The sequence below is a fragment of the Takifugu flavidus genome, chromosome 5, assembly GCF_003711565.1.
Source record: "Takifugu flavidus isolate HTHZ2018 chromosome 5, ASM371156v2, whole genome shotgun sequence".
Lineage (NCBI taxonomy): Eukaryota > Metazoa > Chordata > Actinopteri > Tetraodontiformes > Tetraodontidae > Takifugu > Takifugu flavidus.
Window position 1 is genome coordinate 8,156,136 of NC_079524.1, and position 21,394 is coordinate 8,177,529.

At 42.6% G+C, this 21,394-nt stretch overlaps 1 protein-coding gene across 3 annotated transcripts in view; it reads left to right on the forward strand.

Annotated features, from left to right (window-relative positions):
• The window catches only part of grid2 (glutamate receptor, ionotropic, delta 2), a 263,655-nt gene that overhangs the window by 139,955 nt on the left and 102,306 nt on the right, over positions 1-21,394 (forward strand). For all 3 annotated transcript variants that reach the window (XM_057032330.1, XM_057032331.1, XM_057032329.1), the window contains exons 3-4: positions 5-292; positions 8,636-8,841. In XM_057032330.1, coding sequence (XP_056888310.1) covers positions 5-292; positions 8,636-8,841 — 494 coding nt within the window. The remainder of the gene's footprint in view (positions 1-4; positions 293-8,635; positions 8,842-21,394) is intronic.

The following is a 21,394-nucleotide window of genomic DNA, read 5'->3' on the forward strand; positions in this document are numbered from 1 at the left end:
CAAGCCTGCGAGCTGATGAACCGCGGTATCCTGGCCCTGGTCAGCTCCATCGGCTGCATGTCAGCGGGCAGCCTTCAGACGCTGGCAGACGCCATGCACATCCCGCACCTCTTCATCCAGCGCTCGCCGGCGGGGACGCCTCGCTCCACCTGCCCGCTGACCAGCCGCCTTCCCGGAGCAGACGACTACACCTTGATGGTCCGCCCGCCCGTCTACCTTAACGAGGTCATCCTGCAAGTGGTGTCGGAGTACAGCTGGCAGAAGTTCATCCTCTTCTATGACTCTGATTTTGGTAAGAAAATCCATCAATGCTGGTGAAAAACAAAAAAGTACACAAAACGCTCACTTTCCCAGATATTTCGGTGTGGATAAACCAGGAACTGCACTCATTTTACGCCTGTTGATACAAAATGAAGCCGTTGGGGTCGCATCATTTTGTAAGCACGCGGTCTGCTTTATTCTAGGGGCTCATTTTCTTCACACTACATTAATTCCTGTATCGGAGCAGCAACAGCCTGTTTCTGCTTCTACAAACTGCAGCACATTTATTTCAGTTTCCCTCTTTAAAAAAAAATCCCTTAAAGGTTTAATGTGTGTGTGCTCAGGTGGATGATCGTTTATGGGCTTCGGATCCGTACACACATTTACCTACATGAACATACCAAGGTCACGTGAACAGGCAAACATTTAGTAGGAAAATAAACCAACTCTTGGACAGCCCATCTGGGCATTTCGGGGCTCAGCACCTTGCTGAAGGGTACCTCAACAATGCTATTTTCCAGTTTCCTGGTTTTCAAGTGGGGCTCAAACAGGAACCCTCCGGCCCCCAGACAGTTTATGAAAAATATTAAACCTGATACCTTCTGTGAAGAGAAGAGGCTGATTTAAATCCGAAACCCTTCTCTCGTCCTCTCACGTTCTTACATGGCATTCTTAAACCAACTCCACCTCCTCTCTCGTTAAGTAGCGACAGCATCTTCTCAGATTTACTATCATCTTGTCAAGAGGTTGAATTATTAGTTGGACTTGCAGAACCCAGACTGACTGCCTGTCATTCCTCTTTGTCCTCTAGCTAACGGTGCAGTCTAACTTAACATTCACTCACACAGGAAGGGGAGGAACTGCTCCTAATGGGTCGATCCCACCCCGAATGTCAGAGCAGACATTTGTTACCCAGCAGACAATAGCAGGTGCCACGTTTTTCTCTGCGGTTCACATTTTCGAGGCTGCTGCGCCTCTCTGCTTTGCTTGCTTGAGCATTGCACTAAAGCTTTTAACGACAGAGAAGCTGCACTTTTTCTTTGCAGTCAATTAAACTAATTGATGTGATACATGCATGTCAAATTGTTTAGCAATTAAAATTAATTCTGCAGACTCCCACTTTGCTTTATGCATATTGAATATGCCATGTATGCTCCTCCATGTGAGCACAGCAAACTAACATCGGAGGGATGGTTTTTGATTAGCTTGGTTTTCTAGAGAAATGCAGTGGAAATGGATTCATGTGGCAAAAGTGTTGTAAAGATTTCTCATGATACAATTCACACAGAAGTGGTTTTGTGGTATACAATAGTACACACCCCGAAATACACAAACTTATTATATTAAAGAGCTCACATGGGATCAAATAACGACTTCTCTCTGCCATCAGTGCTAGAATTAATCTACAGTCCCAAGTGCAACGTAGAATTCTGAAAAAAACGAGGAGCACGAAGACATTTGTAGGTGAGAGAGAAGCGTTTTAAGAGATGCAGGACTTGAGCGGGAGCCAGAAAAGGTGGGTGAGGGTTTGGGGTGATTTGCTGCCAGGGTTTGGAGAACTGCAGCTGCAGAACTCTGAACATACTGGAGCCCACCTAAAGCATGGATGAGATTTTCAGTTATATGATCTGAGATGGAAGAGCTGGAGGTGAAAGGATGTTCTTGATGCATAGCTGTGGGGATGAAGCAAATGATGTTGCTTTTCCCAACTTAATATAGGGTTAGGGTTAGGGTTAACTTAATATAGAGTGAATGTGTAAAATCACACGTCAATGTTCTTCAAAGGCTTAGAAAGAGAAAGAGACATTTTACGGGTTCACACCAGCGTTGCCATAACATATGCGGCCCTACATCTCTGAGATCTGTTACCAGTGATTCAGCACCTCTGAAGATTTCACCATTGTTTCAAGGGGCCTCCAACCTTCAGATGAGATGAGAGAAAGAGAGGGCCAGGGGGGAGGGGGTTGGGGTGTAAGGTGATGGTACAGTTCCCAAAAAGGCCTTGTTTTACACAAGGGGAGTTCCATACAGAACAGACAGTCAAGTGTGTCCTTTCAAATGAAGCCCTGGTTCAAGTGTCCCAATCCCTATTTTCAGCTCTACTGGTGCGCTGTGAATGCTCTGAACATGTGTTTTCTCTCTATTATTTCCCCCCTTTTCCATTCATCTTTCTTTTCTGCCTCCTTCTCTTTCTTTTAGGGCCCTTGAGCCATTCTGCAGTTTCCACAAAATCTGATATTCACAAAACAATGTAAATGAGACGTGGCTCGTCCATAATCCGGCGAGAGCCACTCTCCAGTCTCTGGATATAAAAACAAACACTTTGTGTTAACAACTGTGTTGACATTAAGGAGATGTGTGCTCTTGTGATTGTAGCCATGAGTGGCCTGAGGCCCACTGGTTAAAGGTTAAAGCTGAGTGACTCACTTTATATGTGTTAGACTTGTTTGGATGTCAGTCATGTGTTAAAATTCTCCAAGATCATTTTGAAGTAACATAATTATATGGGATAGGCCTAATTAATGTAATTATGTAGGTTTATCCCAGTTCCACTTATGAGGTCTATATGGTGTATCAGATTAACCCTTTATATCTAATATCTGCTTATGCAAATTGTAGCTATCACGTCAATTACTTGGCTGCTAATATTGTTTGAAGGAAATCTTTGTTTGCCATAAGGTGCATTTTAATACATTGGAGGAAGAAAAGACTCTCTTCTACAATGTTTATTGATTCTTTGGTCCCATTACATGCTGTGTGGAGGATCCAAAGTGGAAAACTATTGCAAATATGCTCCATGCATACAGCAGCGAGATGCTGAGTTCTAATCTGATCACAAACTCAATAACTCATCTTTCACCTTTTCTGTGGTGAGAGGAAAAAAAAGAGTTCCAGGAAGATGCTTTAATCAACTTTTTTACATACACAAAATGCTGGAAGCATTGTTGTGTTTTTCACTGCGGATTTGCCAAAATTTGCCCACAACATGCAGCCGAGTTGCAGCCATGAAATAGTCTAAGTTCAAATCTAAAAGTAAATCAACATTTTTTGGCTCATGTTCAAATCTGGGTAATTAAGATCTCATATAGTGCCATAAAAATCCGATTCAGCTCTGCTCTGAGTTGGACAATGCAACAGAAATGGAACATTCTGGTTACTTTCACTGATGTGATGGATATGAGATGGCCGCTGCCATTTTAAGGAGTTTGAGTGGCAGATTGAGGTTTGATGGGAAAGTACAGTCCACAGTGACCCTGGAACACAGCAGGTGAGGCAGTCTAGTGGTAAGTGAAAACAGAGGTGAAAAATGTGTAAAAGAAAACCTGGCGGGGGGAAAATGGAAAAGGGGGCAGGGAAGGAAAAGTCAGAGAAGCAATGAAAGGCCCCCTCATGAGGCAAACACCAATGTTACATGAACTTTGTACAGGGTGGTGGCAGCTGAACCTGCCTCTTCTGAAGGTAAATCGCCAGTAGAGGAGAGATAAATGTAACATGAACGTATGAGGAAAAACAGAAACAGTAAAAGATCAGAGGGGATGGGAACGGAGATCTAAACGCATAGCAAATTTGGAAGGGCAGAGCTGGGAAAAGGAGGCTGATCAGATAAACACAACAACAGATGGAGAGGGTGTAACCCCTTTTCACAGAAAGACCTGACCCCGGAGTTCTGTTTATATCCCCGGAGGATGCTCCAGGAGAAAAGTGTTTTGCTATGAAAGTAACAGTACAGAGTACAGAGCAGCTTTGGCAGTGGAGGTGCAGCTTTGCTTCACCTTCATGCAACTCAAACAGCCTGAGAGGTTTAAATCTGCCTCTGAATTTTGCTGCGGGTCCAAAAACATTGAGAAAGTAGGGCCGCAGCTATCGAATATTGTAGAAATGAGATATTCTACTGGAAATCCTTTTGGTTAATCAAGTAAATGGACAAACACAACATGAATTGGATGTAAACATGTTTGGGGATCTAGCAGAATAAAGCCAAAGTAAATTGTAATTCCGCCCAGACAAACTTTAAGGTCTCAAAAAAGAAGGGTGTCTGGTCGCCCTACACAAGAGAAAACGATGTTTGATGGTTTGTTTGCATGGGTGACATAAGTGTGTTGTGCTCCATTGAGATTAGTCTATTGAGATACTGTGATTGGCTGCACATATAGATATAGATATAAATATAAAATGATTACTTGAGGCAGGGAAAATTCCTTTATTTGTAATCAAATAACTCAAATTACTCGAGGAATCGTTTCACCCCTAAAAGAAAAGATTTAAAAAGAAAAGCATGAATCACAATCTGTTTTTTTGTGGGTAAAACTTCAAAGTTTTACCAAAGTAAAATCAATATTAACAGCATTGTATAAATTCTTTTGCATACGGTAGTTACATGTATATTACAGGCATATTCCTTATTAATACAAGAAAAAAATAAAATTTGAGGTAACAGAGCTGAAGAGGCCTTAAGTGTCAATTGTTAACCACTGGATTAGTGGTATTAGATTAGACTTTCTTTTGGGGTTAAATGCTGGAGAGGATAGGGGATCAGAAATGCTGGTTAAGCTCCGTTTGGATCCTGGCGGGGGGCTGTGGTATTGAGGGAAAAACAAGGTGAAAGATCAGTAAATGACAGAAAAAAAATCTGCACAAGAGCAGTGGACAGAGAAGGGCACAAAAACTTGAGAATTCAAGGTTTTAAAGAGGAGGAGGGACTGAAGAGTGTTGCTGGGGCTTCTGGGCATTTGATTTCCTATAGGAAGTTAAAGTTTCTAGCTTTAAGTTTACAACTCCTGGCCTGGGTGGTTCAACTTCCCGAACCACATCTCTAACTGATTGATGAATTCACAAGGCTTAACTTTACAAGGAACCCATTCGCAATCGATGTCAGGTTCAATCTGTATTTTAGGAAGGGGCGCCTGAAATGCCTGCAGCAGAGATTTGGACCATCAAAGTCTGATGGGTAAGACAAAAAGATGTTAGGAACGTTGGTCCTGGAACAAAACAGAAGACAGAATGGGAACTACAGTACCCAAGTACAGGAGCTTTTGGTCAATGAAATGTATCTTTATTTTTAAAGATACTTTTGATTTAAATTTACCTTAAAAATAAATCATTAGGAATAGCAAAATTAGCCCAAGATAAGAATGTCGTAAATGCTGTATTTTTACATTGACATAACATTTGACTTAAGGGCTAAATATGTTTGTATTAGTTTCCGTTTGTTTTACATAAATTCCATTTTAAGGGATGGTGAGACTCAGGTGATACCATCATTTCAGATATGTCACTTCCTGTCCAATCACATGATTTTCCCCTGCTCACCACAATGGGATGTTTCGTCTATATGAAACAGAAAGCTACATAAGGGCTGTTTCCGAAACCACACACTCGTTCCCTATTCACTGCTCACTACATGGGGGACATGGATTGAGTGAGCTACGTAGCGCACTCAATTTAAAGTTAGTATTCGGACAACGACATCATTTACGGCGCACGGAAAGTGACGTCATGTTGTCGCATAGTAATTACGAACCGGTCGCCGGGAAAATGGCCAGGTCCATTTAATTATTTTAACCCACCAGAAATACATTCAGCGGTCATTTTATGAAAATGCAATATACCATATAACATTCTCAAGTCATATTCCGCTGTAGTGAAAACATTTAATAAAGCAATTTTTCATCAAAAAATGGATCCAGAGCTATTTTTCTTCTTTGTAAATATTCTTTACTGAGATTCTGTCGCCTGGGGAGGAACAGACGATTCCGAAGAACAATTTTAAGTGAGGGGCGGGGGGATCAGTGAAGATTGATTGATTTTTTTTTATTACACATTTATGTTGTAATATTTTAAGATGATCATATTGGACCCCTACTGAAAAAAAATTCTTATTTCCAAAAAATTCAAATATCAAACCGCACAGTAGGAATTACGTTAAAAAAAATGTATCACGTCATACAGTAATGGCTGATGGGATACATTTTCCGAGTTAGGGTGCTCGCTTGTACACTCCTTTTCAAAGTGCATTGTGGGATGCATTGAGTGCACTACATAGGGTACAGCGATGCTCACTCACAATTCGGACACTATTTCAAAATGGCGTCCACACTAGTGCACTATGTAGGGTATAGGGGGTGGTTTCAGAAACAACCAAGGTCAAGTTTGGGGCATTTAAAGTGTGACAGCACGAGGTCCTGTGAGTTAAAATTGGGCCTGTAGGACTCAGAATCTCTGATAGGTTGATAGTAAATTGCAGTATCAGGGCACCTTCTAATGATCTGGAACGTTGTTAGGAATCAGTCTTGTAGCGCTGACTGCAGCATGAACACTGGTCTTCAGTGTGGAATTGATGGTCATTACTCATGACACAGAGCCCGCCTCCCAGACAGGAGTAACGACCTGGACTTTATACACCCTCATAAGACTTGCCCCGAGAGAACAGAAAGCAAACAGCAGACATTGAAGGTGGCTGCAGATGAAAAGCCAAGAGGATCCAAGAAAAAGCAATCAGGGAAGTAAGGAACAGCCCGGGTCCGGCTGGTGCACACGGCTGAAATCCATCCTTTGCTGGCTGCAACAGTACATTAACTCCAGTTTTCCCTTTGAGCCAGGGACTTGGAGGATAGATGGGATATGGGGAAAGAAGGGAACCCAAGGAGCAGAAAACTCCACATTGTTTGATATGAAATTAGGGAAACCATTCCAGATCATTGAGCTTTCTTGGCACGGTGCCCGTTCAGGTCTGCCTGTTGGAAAGTAGCATTTCGCCATAATCTAGAGCGATGCATGTATCTGCAGCTGCTGTGGTAGTGATGTGAGTGATGGCAGTCGTCTGCTTTTATGTGGGTTTTAATGCATCGAACAGAGATGGAGCTTCCAAACAATATTTGCTTTATCTAACAGAATGTTAATGTACAAACCAAATGATGGAAACACGTCCGTCCAGATGAGCTCATTTACCAGATTCCGTGTTAGGTGTTGGTACTTTTGTCATTGTCTTGTTTCCTCGCCTCCTACTGATGATGGTGGATTAGGACAAGTACAGGCTGCCTGCTCAAAAATAACTTGCTCCATTCCTCCCTCCACTCTGCCTGACAGCTCCGCTACCTCTATCCTACCATCTCTCTGCAAAACGAGCGCAGTTTGTCCCGACCGACCATTCCACAGACACCCCTTTAATTTGTGTTTGTCCTTCTTCCCACTGTGTGTGTGTTTGATTTCAGATTCACTTCTCGCTCGAACAGATTTTTAACGTTGGTACTTAAGCGGCGGCTCATTCGTTTCTTTTATCGGAGGACATGGGGGCTGTGTCTCTGCCAGGGGAGCGTTGAAGAAAATGACAGTGTTTCAGGGGAAAGATGTTGGTGTGACACCTGCTTATGATGTTAATGGACCGGTACTGTCTCCCAGAGGAATAGTTCTCAAACAGATGGTTGCTTGTGTCGCCAAGGTTGTTGGCAGTGTTACCTCCTTTCTTTTCCGCTGAGGTGTCCAGTAGGTTGAAGGTGGAAAGTGGCTGACAGCCAATGATCTGCTAACTACTGGGAGTGCGAGTCTTGTTCTTTGAGTGGCAGCTTTAAAGAACTCCATATGCGGGTGGGGAAGTCATCAGAAAACAACTCAGCCCTAAAAACAACAACAAAACCATTCTCACGCCCCGGGTTGGCTTATTATTAAAGAACCAACAACCTCCTCAGTTGTTCGCCCTCCTAGACTGCAAAGTTTCAAGTGCACAGATGTTTCGTGCCAAATTCACGGCGAGATGATGGATGAAAAAGCCAAGCCTTGTCAGACGCATCACCTAAAAATGCCACTAAATGTCAGGCTCCGTGCCGCTACAGGCCAATACTGGAGGCCACAGCCAACATCAACAGCCAATAAAAAAGGTCATTACATTTTATTAATCTTGACTGAGTGCCGTTGGACGCCATTAGTGGCGGGTTTAACCAAAGTATTTTGACATGACTTTGGAAATGACTGTGGGCATTTTCAATTTCAACTATGTTTAATGTCTTGAATTTTTAGTTTCAGATATATTCTTTGTGCGTGCTTTTAAATTAACTTTTTTCTTGTCTTGGCATTCTGCGCTTATAATGCTTTTTATTATATTATGTGTTATTATATAGCACTTTATTTGCTCCCATCCTGAACTTACCATTATCCTGTAGTTAAGATTTCCATATTTGTTCAGACATCACTCAAATTAGACAAAATAGGACAGATTTATCTCACCTCTTTGCTGAATTGTTATATTTCTTAGTTAAAATAAATAGAATCTAAAACAATTCCATTTGCTTGATGATTTTTTTAATGAATGTTTGAGACACTATAATATAAAAGGGCATCTTACTAGTGCTGAATCTCCATTCTGTCACCCTTCCTCTAGATATCCGCGGTATCGAAGACTTCCTGGACCGGACTTCTCAACAGGGAATGGACGTGTCCCTCCAGAAGGTGGAATCCAATATCAACATGATGATCACAAGTTTGTTCAGGACAATGCGAGTGGAGGAGTTGCATCGCTACAGAGATACGTTACGCAGGGCTGTGCTGTTCATGAGCCCAGCCACTGCCAAGGCCTTCATCACTGAGGTAAGGAGGCAGGAGTTCTGGGGCCTGAAATACCAGTAAATATGGTTCAAACCTTTTGTCACAGCAGTCTGAAATTAAGATTATCTGATTGAGTTTAATGTGATTTGAACTTGAAGCACAATCAAGAGGAGTCACCTCCATTAAGATTTCCTCAAACACAGGATTTAACGATGTCCCTTCTTTATACGGGTATGAAAGACACAGACGTTCCTCACCCCGTCTTTATCTCTGCAGAGGAGGACAATTAGGGGGGGTTCTTTGGCTGTTATACATTAATGATCTGGTCATGGTCGAGAGCAATAGGATCTAGCATTAGTTATGAATTCATAATTTGAAGCACCGGGATGGGGCTTAATCCCGTGTGTCATGTTCTCATCTAAGTTTAATTAAAAGTGACCTCAGAAAGAGCAATCAAAATCTAATTTAGTTGGAGGCGTGACGGAAAAGGGGGCGGTTGATAGATGGTGCGTTCGTGTGCGGCTGCGGTGTGTTTGAAGGTTTTGCACGCTTGTGACATGTTGTGTAAAAGTTTGACTCAGGGCCAAATGATTTTAACACACCAGCCAGAAGACACTTGAAAAACAAACCAGCTATGCTAACCTCAGATTTATGTCTCACTTCATTACTAATTTATTGTATATTCATGTTTAAAGGAACATATTAGTAATAGATAATAACATAAAACCCAATTCCATGGATACCAAGCACAAAATAAATGGATGAAAATGTTTTATTTCCATACTTTAAACTCATATCTAATAGTTAAAAATAGCTTGATAAAAGACATTTTTATCCTTTAAAAAAATGGTTTTAAGGCAAATTGCTCACCGCTATTTACAGATTAAGCAGCTTTCATGTTCCTAAAAAGTTTGTTTTTCATTTATATCCATTTATGTCAACAAGTGTAGATCCTCTCAGAACCCTCATGCCCACTCAAACCTCTTTTCCTTCTGGTTTTGTCATCTTTTATTCAGTCTTAGAGCAAGTAGGCAAAAGTAAATGCCACTGAAAACAAAGTTGTTCTCTGTTACATAAAATCTTCCTCCCACTTCACCTGCAGATATGAGATCAAAGAAAGCTCACTGCCCTCAGATGATCTTATCCACCCTGAAAACCCTGGCTGTTGTGTTTTTTATTCATTAAATTCATTTATTAAAAAGTAAAGCCATAACAGGTGACTCAGTGACGTGTTTCGGTTCTATTCCCAGAGGGATTATGCCCCTCTTATAGCAACATGCTTGCTTTTGGGATGTTCTTCAAGCTGTGGCGGTGTGGTGAAATGAAGTTCTTCCTGCAGTTCGTGCACTTTCATCTTCGCGAAGTCCTCCTTTTTGTTCTTCTCCTTAAGCCTTGGATAGGGTCTTAATACTTTTTTTCATATGCTTCTTGACTCTGTTCCCATCATACAAAAAATAACATAACATTTACACGCACAGTTTAGTCCAACAGCTTAATTGGACTTTTTTCATGGTTCCAGTAAACACGCACAGAAGTGCAATTGTTTTTCTGTCGTAATTATGACACATTCACGAAGATATGTGGCGATTTTTTGCTCTTTCATCTTGTGAGTACTGGGCCATTTCAAGTTCACCTACAACCTCACAGACAACAATGTGCTCGCGGCAAAATTGCAATTTCTTTTTCCCTCCCATCCTTGGCCTTTAAAATGTTAAGCTCCTTCAGCGAAGACATGAATTGGGTGTCTTTATCTTCCCCAAAACAAACTCCAGCCATGTTCAGCTGGCTTCTTTGGAAAAGCTTCTTTTTTAAAAAACCTTTTTACATGCTGTTGGTGATCCTTGTCAATATTTGGCTAGAGTTTTAACACATGCATGTAGCATCCTGTCTTGAAGCAAAAGACAAAGAAGGTTCTATCCATCAACTGTACACGGAGGGTCAACGGAGAACAGCTGCAACTTCTGTGCTCTGCCACCGTGGGCCAACCTAACAGCAGGCAGCATTCAACTGTAACAAACAAAATCTTTCACCCAGATACGTAGTTATTAGCGTCTACCTCTGAGGCATGATCTCAGTGCAGGTATTGAATGTCTCATAATGAAGGGCTGTTTCTAAGGTAATTGAGGTTGGCTTAAAATGATGCACTGTTGTAGGTAAAATTAGTCTGGTTACATTTCAATCACACACACCCCATAATTCACTGTATGAAGGGTGTGATTTAAAACATAATAGGAAAGTTAGGGGTTGGGTGTACGCTTTTAATGGAAAAAATAAAAGGCATTGCAGGGAATGGCACTATGATTATTTTAATTCCTACTTTCAAAAATAAAATCCTATATCCTATCCTAATTTAGTTAGACATCAAGTGGGACGATCTAGGAAGTGTCAGGAGATAAAGACCTGTGGAAAAGATTGATAACTGTGGTTGTTCTCTCCCCGACAAGATGAGGAGGAGGAGGAAGGCTGTCACACAAAGGGGCGACACTTGGATACCTCCACAAAAGACCATCTCCCCCCTCACCCAACACTCAGAGGTCATTTGTCACAATAAGTACCTCCCATCCAAGTGCCATTAGGCCCTGATGTTGATGTCAGCTCTCAGCTGCGCTAAAATTATGACTTGCCAAAAAGACGATGGCGCCCATAGAGAGAGATTAAGGGATGGAAGACAATTAAGGGAATGTAAGTAAGTGCATTAAAGTCACCTTTCCTCACCTTTCCCAAGTCTGTTCAATCAGACTCTTCTCAGTCTTTCTGATAACCTTTGGCGCCAACAATGCTCCCAACAGTTGATAGCCCAAACCAACAGTTTACTGTCATTTGTTGACTTTACGCCCCAAATGACAGAAATTTGGTTCATCTTGAGCGGAAGGATCGGAGGTCAGGCTGCAGGCTGCAGGCAGAGTCATGGCACTCTATAAATCAATGGTGTCTGAGAAAGTGATACAAAGGCCTGATATATTCTTTTATCACTTCAGAATTTACTGACTTAAATGACGTGCCTCCATGTGACAAAGCCTTGTAAAGGTTCTCTTTGATTTGTTGGTTCTTTTGTCCCTGTTGGAATCACAACACTTGTCGGCTCCTCCAAATGCCCTACACAATGCATGTGCATTCAGTTTACAACACAAACAAACGGATCATGTCCCCGAACCCACACATTCACTCACTTTCCCATGTAACATTTCTCAATCAAGAACATGTAGGAAAATGCAGAAGCCAGTGCCAACAAAGCTGTTTGTTGCTGCATAAATCTCCCGCTTCCTCCCACTTCATGTGGACACAACAGCAGAGCAGGCTCGCTGTCCTCAGACATCGGAAGTAACAAAAATAAGGAACGGAATGCTCCTACATCCTTGTCGGGAAGAGCACCAACCTTCGCTCCTTTCATCCATTACCATTGGTGAAAGAATGCATGAATAGTGTGTGTGTGTGTGTGTGTGTGTGTGTGTGTGTGTGTGTGTGTGTGTGTGTGTCCTGTGGCTTCTAGATCTAGGTGCTTCACAGCAACACAGAGCTCGACCACAAAATACACAACGGTATATTTTGCTTAAGGCAGAAACCTTAAGCAGGACCAGGCTTATGCAGGGGGAGCCCTCCCCCTGAAGGCCAGCTGGGTAAGGAGGAGGAGAAAGAGGGTGGGCAGGGAACAGGGGATGCATACATCACACCTTCACAGAGCTGGATGGATGATAATGTTGGTAGTTTCCACTCGGGGAACAATGATAGCAAACATGACTCTTGCGGTGTGACGGTCACTGTCCCCTTTCGTGGAGCTCTTTTACACAGAGGCGCATACGTGAATGCTGAGAGCTGACGAGCGCGACGCCTCCGCTGCAGTGAGGATGTGTTGACATCTTGATGGCACTGCAGTTGTTGCAATGCATTATGACTTCTGGTCGCTGAGGGATCATTAATAATTGACAGGAAATAATATTGCGCGCTGGATTTAATTGCATCGAGGGCCAGATGTGGCCCACAGGCCTAAAGTTTGACATGTGACTTCAACAAGAGTTGCTTACTAAGAGGCATTGTTGGGGAGATTTTTATTTTTTAAATCTATGTGTTTCAAGTAATCTATAGTGTTCCAAGGTCATCCTCTTAGTTTTTCGTTACTCTCTCTCCATACATCCATGTCAGTCTTGGAAAATATTCCAACAATCCTCCAGTTCAAATTGATTCAGACCAAATAAATCTGTAAAAGTAAAGTGGGAAATAGAAAGTTTTGCTTTTTGATCTCAACCTATTAAAATTGTAAAATGTTCTCATTTTTTGAGGGCCTCTCTCTTGCTTTCCTTTAATCAAGACACTTCATGAAGACTCTCCCTGAGATGATACACAGAGCAAATTATACATGAAGGGAAATAGTGAGTGAGAAATATTTTGAATAATAGATTGACTCAGCATAGTCGAAAGTTCCTGCTCAAGTTCATTCTGCTCACACTGCAGTCATTTTCAGGACCCAGCCAAACAGAAAACTACATTAAAAAATTAAAAGAAATGTCTGATCAAAAGTAATCTGGAGCGTTGTCACATCTCACCTCTCATGGCTGGCGCCTTTTTTTTTATTTTACCTTGACTCACTCACTCGGTGAATAATGACAGGCTGGCACATATTTTCTTTTATAAATCATTCTTCTGTTGAATTTTTCTTGTATGACAGAAATAGTTGACAAAGACCTGTGATCTATGGCCTCTTTGTATAGTTGGAATACGCTGAATGCATGCGTAAATGAGACGGGGGGGATCAGAATGGATGGTTTGGACCGTGCCCCCCCCCCCCAGTCTGGTTACAATATCAAATTACAGCCATAAATTTACAGAGCAGCGAAGGATTTAAACCCTAGAAGGGGTTATGTAGGTGGAACATTAAACATTTGCTCCACAGATAATATAGTTTTGATGTGAAAACAGCAGCAGACAATAGAAGATGTAACATGACAGAGACAAAGATTCTAATCTCATTATTCATCTGAAACGAACATGAAAATACTTTTATCCACTGCACACGCAAAATAAAACGCTGAGATTATCTTTGTTCGGTGTCCTTACATCCCAGAGGCTTAAAGGGAAATGTCAGCATTCTGCATGTTTTCCCTCATCGTTTAGCCGTTGCGCAGGGAGAGAATGGAGAGAAACAGCAGACCTGAAGGAAACGACACAGATTTCCATGTAATTGACTGGTTCTTACCTGTGAGTGTTGAAGGGAAATGAAGTAAATATATCAAAATGAGCAGGCAGCAGGTTGAGCACATAAACGCATCATCATCTGAGCTCAGTGACTTGATCCATCAATTCTGATTCCACTGAAGGAAAAGCAAAAAGCTAATCCACAGCAAATGAAGACGTAATTAGTCAGCTCTTAATGATTAATATTGCCTAAAAGGCTTTCATGGTCATCGCCATACCAATTCAATTACATTTTAATATACATTTAAATGCATTTTCTTTAAATCTGTTTACATTATATTATATTATATTACATTATATTATATTACATTATATTATAGGCACAACACAATTGTCTCCATTTTTGAGTGCTCTATGTTGTATCTAATATAGGATGTCTTTAAGTAGCCAGTGATGACGAAGGTCTGCACAAGACATGGAAAAGAGGCTTCATTTGATCACCATATACAGTATATATATATATATATCAGGTATACAGTATTTATACGAAAATATCTACAGCTGTAGCACCGATCTTCAAGGTGGTGGATCTGATGGAGGAAAAGCAGAGCTAGTTGTTGTTTTCTTCTGTCCTCCCTTGTCTCACTCATTCGGCTGATGGTGCGAGATGCTGATTTGTGTGGAGCTGCTCTGTGCTCGAAGCAGAGCTACCTGCCCGCTGTGTTTGTGTTTTTCGCCTGCTCAGAAGGTCATCGGATCACCAAGGCGTGATGGAGGCTGGTCAATGAACAGGAATCGTGAGTGAACGCGTGAGTGCACTGTAAATGGATGAATACGGAGAGTGTTCCTCTTGGCTTTCACGTTTTGTAAAGGGCACATCAAGGACTCTCCTCATCTCCTTGAACTTTATCAACAGAAAATGTTGGATGTTTGTTGCAACAAATGTGGAATTTGTGAAGAATGCCACTTTTGACCCCCGCTGTACAGAGCTAAACAAAGAATAATGGTCATTTAGCAACAAAACAATACATTTTTATCATATTAAACTAAATATCGACTCTACGGTCCAAATCCACCTGCAGGTGTTGTTCCGGCACCCAAGTGTCTGAATTTGCTGGTTCTTTAAACGTGTTCACATCCTTTCCTCTGGCTGAAACCCCCAAAGGTGTGTGTGAATACAGAGCACAGATCATTAGCGGGATGAAGTGGGATGAACAAATGAAATGCCTCTACTCCTCCCTCCCTCCCTTCCCTTCCTGCGCACCGCTTTGATTAAGGAACATGTTTGGAGCTGTTGTACCCGCGTTTGGGAATTAATGGGATTTATTCCACTGATGTAGTCGATGAGAAATTGGAATTGTCTTTGGTCAAGACGATCGAAGACATGAACGAGGAAGAAAGGAAGGGGGGGCAGAACATCTTCTACACCGGGACTTTAACCCCTTCAGCACTGAGCTGGGTTTTTTTGTTTTGTTTTTTTGCTTGTGCCTGAATGAACATTAGGTTTTCCTGATTTACTGATGGAGTCTGGAGCTGCTGTAGCAACTCAACTTTGCATGGGAGCAGTTTGTATGTTCCCCATATAGCTCTGACTTTCTCCTCCTCCCACAGTCCAAAGATGTGCATAAAAGGGGCAAACAGGGACATGTTCACATATTGCCTAGCTTAGCTTTGCTGATAGTAAAAGTCCTGCTTCTTCTTTATTTATTGTGTGATTATTGGCCTTACAAGCTGACAAATGCGTTTCACTTCCTCATGTTCCGTTGAGTTTTTCCTCCCCGGAGGATTCCTTTTAGGATGCAGATGTACAACCAAACAAATAAAGCATGCAAATTAGACTTTGCCCACTCCCAGGTTGTCATGCTATCTTCTTATCGCGCATCTCTCTAATAAAATCAGGCTCTAGGTTAAATAGTTTCCCTTTTACACGGCCCAGCAGGAAATGGAAGAAAAACACGATTCAATAATTAAGAGGGCAGATGATATGATCTGTCTCCCGGGTCAATTAATCTATTATCTCAGCTCTGCTTTGATCTTAGGGCGCGTTCCTCCTGACTTCCATTTTCTGAAAGGCGTTTTCCAAATTATTTATGAAATGCACCACTTGCTCTTATCTAGCAGTCAACATTCTCTGGAAAATAATGGAATTTTACTGACACCGTAGCCACATTTCCACTTAGTGGTCCCGTTCCGTTTCAGCCGGCCGCACTTCAGATGGCCAGAGAATGGAGGGCTGAGGCCGATAGCTGGTTCATATGTGACAGGGACCCCATAGCAACACAGCTGAGCTAAGACATTCAGTGGCACAAAGACAGAACCCCTGATGGTGGAGTCATTAAAAGAGGCACCGAGACACCTCTCTGTCTGTGGCCCCATCTCACCGGTCCCGACAGACGGAAAGCAGGAGTTGGCCCTTATAGGTGATGATTGGCTGAGGTACTGTGGCTGTACTGTTCCACTGTTGTGCTACCGGAAGCAAAATGCACCCAAAATGGGAGATGCAGCTATGCTGTTGCTACTGGAAATGGAAAAAACACCAACATGTACCACGCCACAGCCGCTCTACATGATTTCATGCTTTAGTTTGATCCCGGCTAAGAATAATGATCTGTACAGAAATGATTTAAAACTGAAGACTTGCCCCATAGTAACTGGGAAAAAAAAAGAGTGCAAAGTGGGGTCAGCGTCTGCAGCTGAAAACCTCAGCATATGCAGCCCCCACCCCCAGAGGCCAGATCAGATGTGTAATTGAAGGCCATGACAGCTGCTTGTGTTTGCTGTACACAGCTGGTTCTCCCCTTCACCTGTGTATTCGCACACCATCTCAACCCTCTGATCTAACACCAATCCCACGTCAACTGCAGCCATTCTCCCAGATCGTCCACGTGAGCTTCGAACCAACACCACGGTACCTTGTTGTTAACAGTAACGCTGTTGTTAAGGGCATCACAGGCCTGCATCAACACATACGAGCAGGTCAATCGGAGGAATGATGGTAAACAGAAACAGGAGGGAAATCTCCCCTCTGCTCTCCCAGAGTCTTGCTTATTTATTTTGCTTTCACAAACATCTCTAATGTGGACAATCTGTTAAAGGTTAGCAATGGTGACATGCTGCTCACTCTTGGAATGTGGAAAGAATAAAAATCAAATGTAATCACTCCATTTAGCTTCATCGTACTGGGGCAGACTACGTGCCCTTTGTGCAGTAGTTCGTGCCCAGGTGCACGTTCGTGTGTTGTCTGATCGATAAGCTGAGAGGCCGACCAACACACTTGTACTGTGTGCTCTTCTGCAGGAATACACACAGACACACATTAACCTGAATCTAAACCCAATTCTAACCTTGACTTTAGCACCAAGCTTCTTTGCACAAGGCTGCGCCAAATGGGGCCCCTACACAAGATTCTCAAGTGCATGTTTTGCACACACACACACACACACACACACACACACACACACACACACACACACACACACACACACACACACACACACACTCACATTAGTCAAGGATGATAGATCTCCTACATGTTGGCCCTGTTACCCTTTGCCATCACAACATATAGTATCAAATACTTTTGCTGTCTTGGCGTTCCTGTTGCTGTATGTCACTGAGAGAGATGAGACAAAGGCAGCCACGGACAGTAAAACTTATAGCTGCAGAGAAAGCTCTTTTTCACCCCTAGCTTTCATCAAAAAGTGAATGACTGATCAATAGCGCCTCCCTCCCTCTTTTTCTGTGTGTGTATGTGTGTGTGTGTGTGTGTGCGCGCGCGGGCGGGTATGTGTCCAGTCGATGAACAGGGCAAGACCTTGTCAAGTGTAGCTTTGGTAGCTGTTGTTACATGTGACAGCTCCGTAGAGCTGTTGACTTCTGTGCATGCGAGACTGGGGGGGAGTCCTTGGCACACACTTTTCACAATGTGACAATTGTTCCTCAGCAATCACGAAAATTTCACAAAGAAAGAGCTCGTCTATGGTCTATAACACGAGATTTCTCTTTTCCCGGCTGTCTGCCATAAAGGCGCAACTGCAGCAGAAGTAGCCGCTCACTGAAGTGTGACCACGGTTAGATCAGGCTAATTAAACAGACAGTAATGGCCAAGTTTTCTAATCATTATAACAAATTTACTTGGATAAATCACGCCGGCCTTTGACACCCCCTCTGGCTCATTTCATGGTACGTTCTGGTGCATTCAGGATCATAACTTTATTGTTTTAGCTTATTAAAAGAAAGCAGATTTGTTTTTCCTCCTTACAAAAATAGATGCACACATATTCCACACATCCACACATACATTAGGCTCACTCTGGGAGGAGAAGTTGAGACGTGCACACAATGCTGCGGTTTGCATGCACCTAAAGACTCAATTTACACCCTGGAAGGCTGGGCCTATAACAGACTTACATTCATCACATTTAAATACAGCAATATGTGATTAGTTACTGTGCAAAACATGACAAACTGCACAATCTGGGGAGCTCTATTTACATATGTGTGCTCTGACTGAAAATAGCACCTCCTGGTGGCCAGTTGTGATGTGCAGAGCAAAAAGTCTGCATTTTCAGCTTTCTGTGACAGAAAGGACACAGTGTGGTAACAAACCTGTGCAGAGGCTGCTTAAAGACTGTATGCAGAGAAAGAGACGCCTCTCACCGAGTCTTAATCTGGTGATGGTTAATGCAGATGTGATTTTTGCTGCGTCTGCAGGAGACAAAATTCTGGCACATGAGCCAGTTTAAGTGCAATCGGCACACACAAGTCACCCACACTTAGTTATTCCTGCTTTCTGTCATTAATTACAAAACATTTTACATTTACATTTACATTTTAAAGTTGAGAAGGAATTGCAGGGCACTTTTGTTAATGTTTTCACTTACAGTTAATGGTGTTTGCAAGTCCCACACATGTACATAAAGCGACGGGTACGTTAATTAAAGGACCAATATGTCCCCATCACCGTTTCCTCGCATAATTGCTTTTATTTATAGTCTAGTTTGTGCACAAAATGAGTCTCTGCTTGAGGTTTCAGACATTTGTCTTTGCATCTGTGTGCTGTTCAGCAGCTTGTGTTTGCATGTAAAGTAAAAGGCTTGGATAGTTTGTAGGCTGGGCTGTAGGCTTGATGTGACCCCAAATAATGCATGAAATTAAATTATACAAGTAATTTTTAATTTAGAGCCCTTAATTTAATGGTAACACCCACTCTCCTCCTCCAAGCTTCCACCACAGAGTACAGGGCCCTGCATTGCAACACTTGTGCGCTAATTATTTTAAAAAATTCTCTTTCACCGTGTATTAATGTGATTTGCATATAAGAACCAAAGATATTGTATATTTTCCTGTCTACTGTCACTCAGAGAATGGCAGGAGGAGATCTGTGGAACTAGCAACACAGAGAGGATGCTTTTCCGGTCAAAGCAGCCGACCTTGGTTCACATGTCAGGCCAGAGATATTTGCCAAAATCAATTATTTTGCCCGTTGCTGGACTCTTTCCACACATCAGTCCTGGAATATGACACAGTCAACGAGGCGTTGATTTCACCACAGCCGGTGTGTGTTGTGTCAAATTAGATTGACCCTGTCTGTCTCTGAGAAAAGGCTTAACTAAAATATTTGTTGCTAGGTGTCACGCTGCTGATGAAAAATCCAAGCAAAGATGAGGCGTTATCTGCATTTCAAGGGAGAATTAGAGGCAGAACGAAGGGGGGCTGGCATGTCGTGGAGAATGTGCACAAAACACAAAAGCCTGGTGTTGATGTTAGTGACATCATAGTGGAGCTGTGCTGTGTGCTAGCATATGGGCTCTAGTGAATAGAGAGAGACTGAGGGAATTGAACAGATCTCTGAGCAGTCACGTCTAATGTTCGGAGTCTGCCCTTTCCCTAATTAGCTTGAAACATCTGTCCAGAAGACTGCCAGAGGCGAGTCAGAACGGTGGAGATGTGAAGCTCCATCAAAAGAAACACAAAACCTATTTCTTTCGCATCGCTGATAACATCCAAACAAAGCTTATGAGCTCTCAACCGCCGTTTTGTAATTTAAAAAAGAAAAGTCTTGTCCGTAATCTCCTGGTGGTCCCACTGTGCGTATTATGTGTGCTAAAATCTTAATGAGCGCCAGGGGAGGGATGTGAGGACGGTACGAGACAAGGCTGAAAGGCAGACTGAAGTGGAGGAGACCTTGAGAAACCTCCGTCCTGTCAGCCTCTCTTTTCTTTCTCTTTGTTTTCCCAACACTGGCGCGACACAGAGATGGAGCTGGCAAGAGAAGAACAACACATATTGATTGTCATTGCTTACCTATTGTAACGCAGAGACAAGCCCATATTCAGAGGGGCAGAAACAGATGGAGAGGGTGTAGAATATGGTAAAAAAAAGAGAAAGAAACCAGCCTGCCTTTAGGCAGAGTGGCAGCCATCTTCTCCTCCACTGATGGTTTATGAAGACTCCGTGGAAAATTAAACCACTATTATCCACACTCCATCACCTTCTCCAGCTGTTGCCTTTTATTTAGAGCTAAGAAGTGTTTGATGACACACTGTGCTATAGTTACCCAGACAATTAGAGCTAATGATGTACGAGTGGTACTGTATATTAACTGCACAAAGGGACAGCAGGGGTGTGAGCAGTGCTGAAGGTTGTTGTCACAGTGAAAAACCGAGTAATTATGAGAATTGAGGCAGGAAGAAGCAGAAGAGAAGCTAAATGAAGGGGTCGTGTGGTATGGGATGGTGGGATTAAGACCACAGAGAGCCCAAGGAGTGTTTTTAACTCAAGAGGCAAAAGTAAGGCAAGAGTGTCCTTTCTGGGGGGGAAAGGTCATTCAAATGAAATGGGCTAGGTGAGTCCAGGATCAGACAAATGTCGAGAACCAAGAACAAGTTTCACTCAAGCTGACGCCGACACTCCGTTTATCTGCCCCTCGGCGGCTCATGTGCAAGTCAGGGTCCTGCAAGACCAGCGTGATGCATTATCGAAGGTTTCAGGTGAGGCGGTGGAAACAAACTGAGCTCTCATTGATTAGTCCTCAGTGATAAGTGAAGACCAGTCATGTGGGAAGGGGCTCGAGGAGTGAGCATGCAAACATCTGCCCACAACATCCACCACAGCTTCCTGAGGGAGTTCGGATTGTGTCCACTGGATCCAAGCAGATAGCTCTTTGCTCTCTGAGCCATACTGAGATGAAGTTTTGGCTGGCGGAGCAAAATAGGTAGAAAATATTAATCCCAGAAAGAACTAAAATTTGAATTTCAGCTTCCTCACCTCACGCCAGCCCTCACTGGAAATGTTCTGAGCACGCAGTGTTCCACAGATATCTAATGTCAGATCTTAAATGGCAGAGTCGTGACCTTTTATCCTTTTGTAGCTTTTCAAATAAGAAAATATGGCACATTTGAGCCAATAAACATTATTGAAATCCAAAATGAACAAACCACATCCTTATAACTTTGACTTCCAC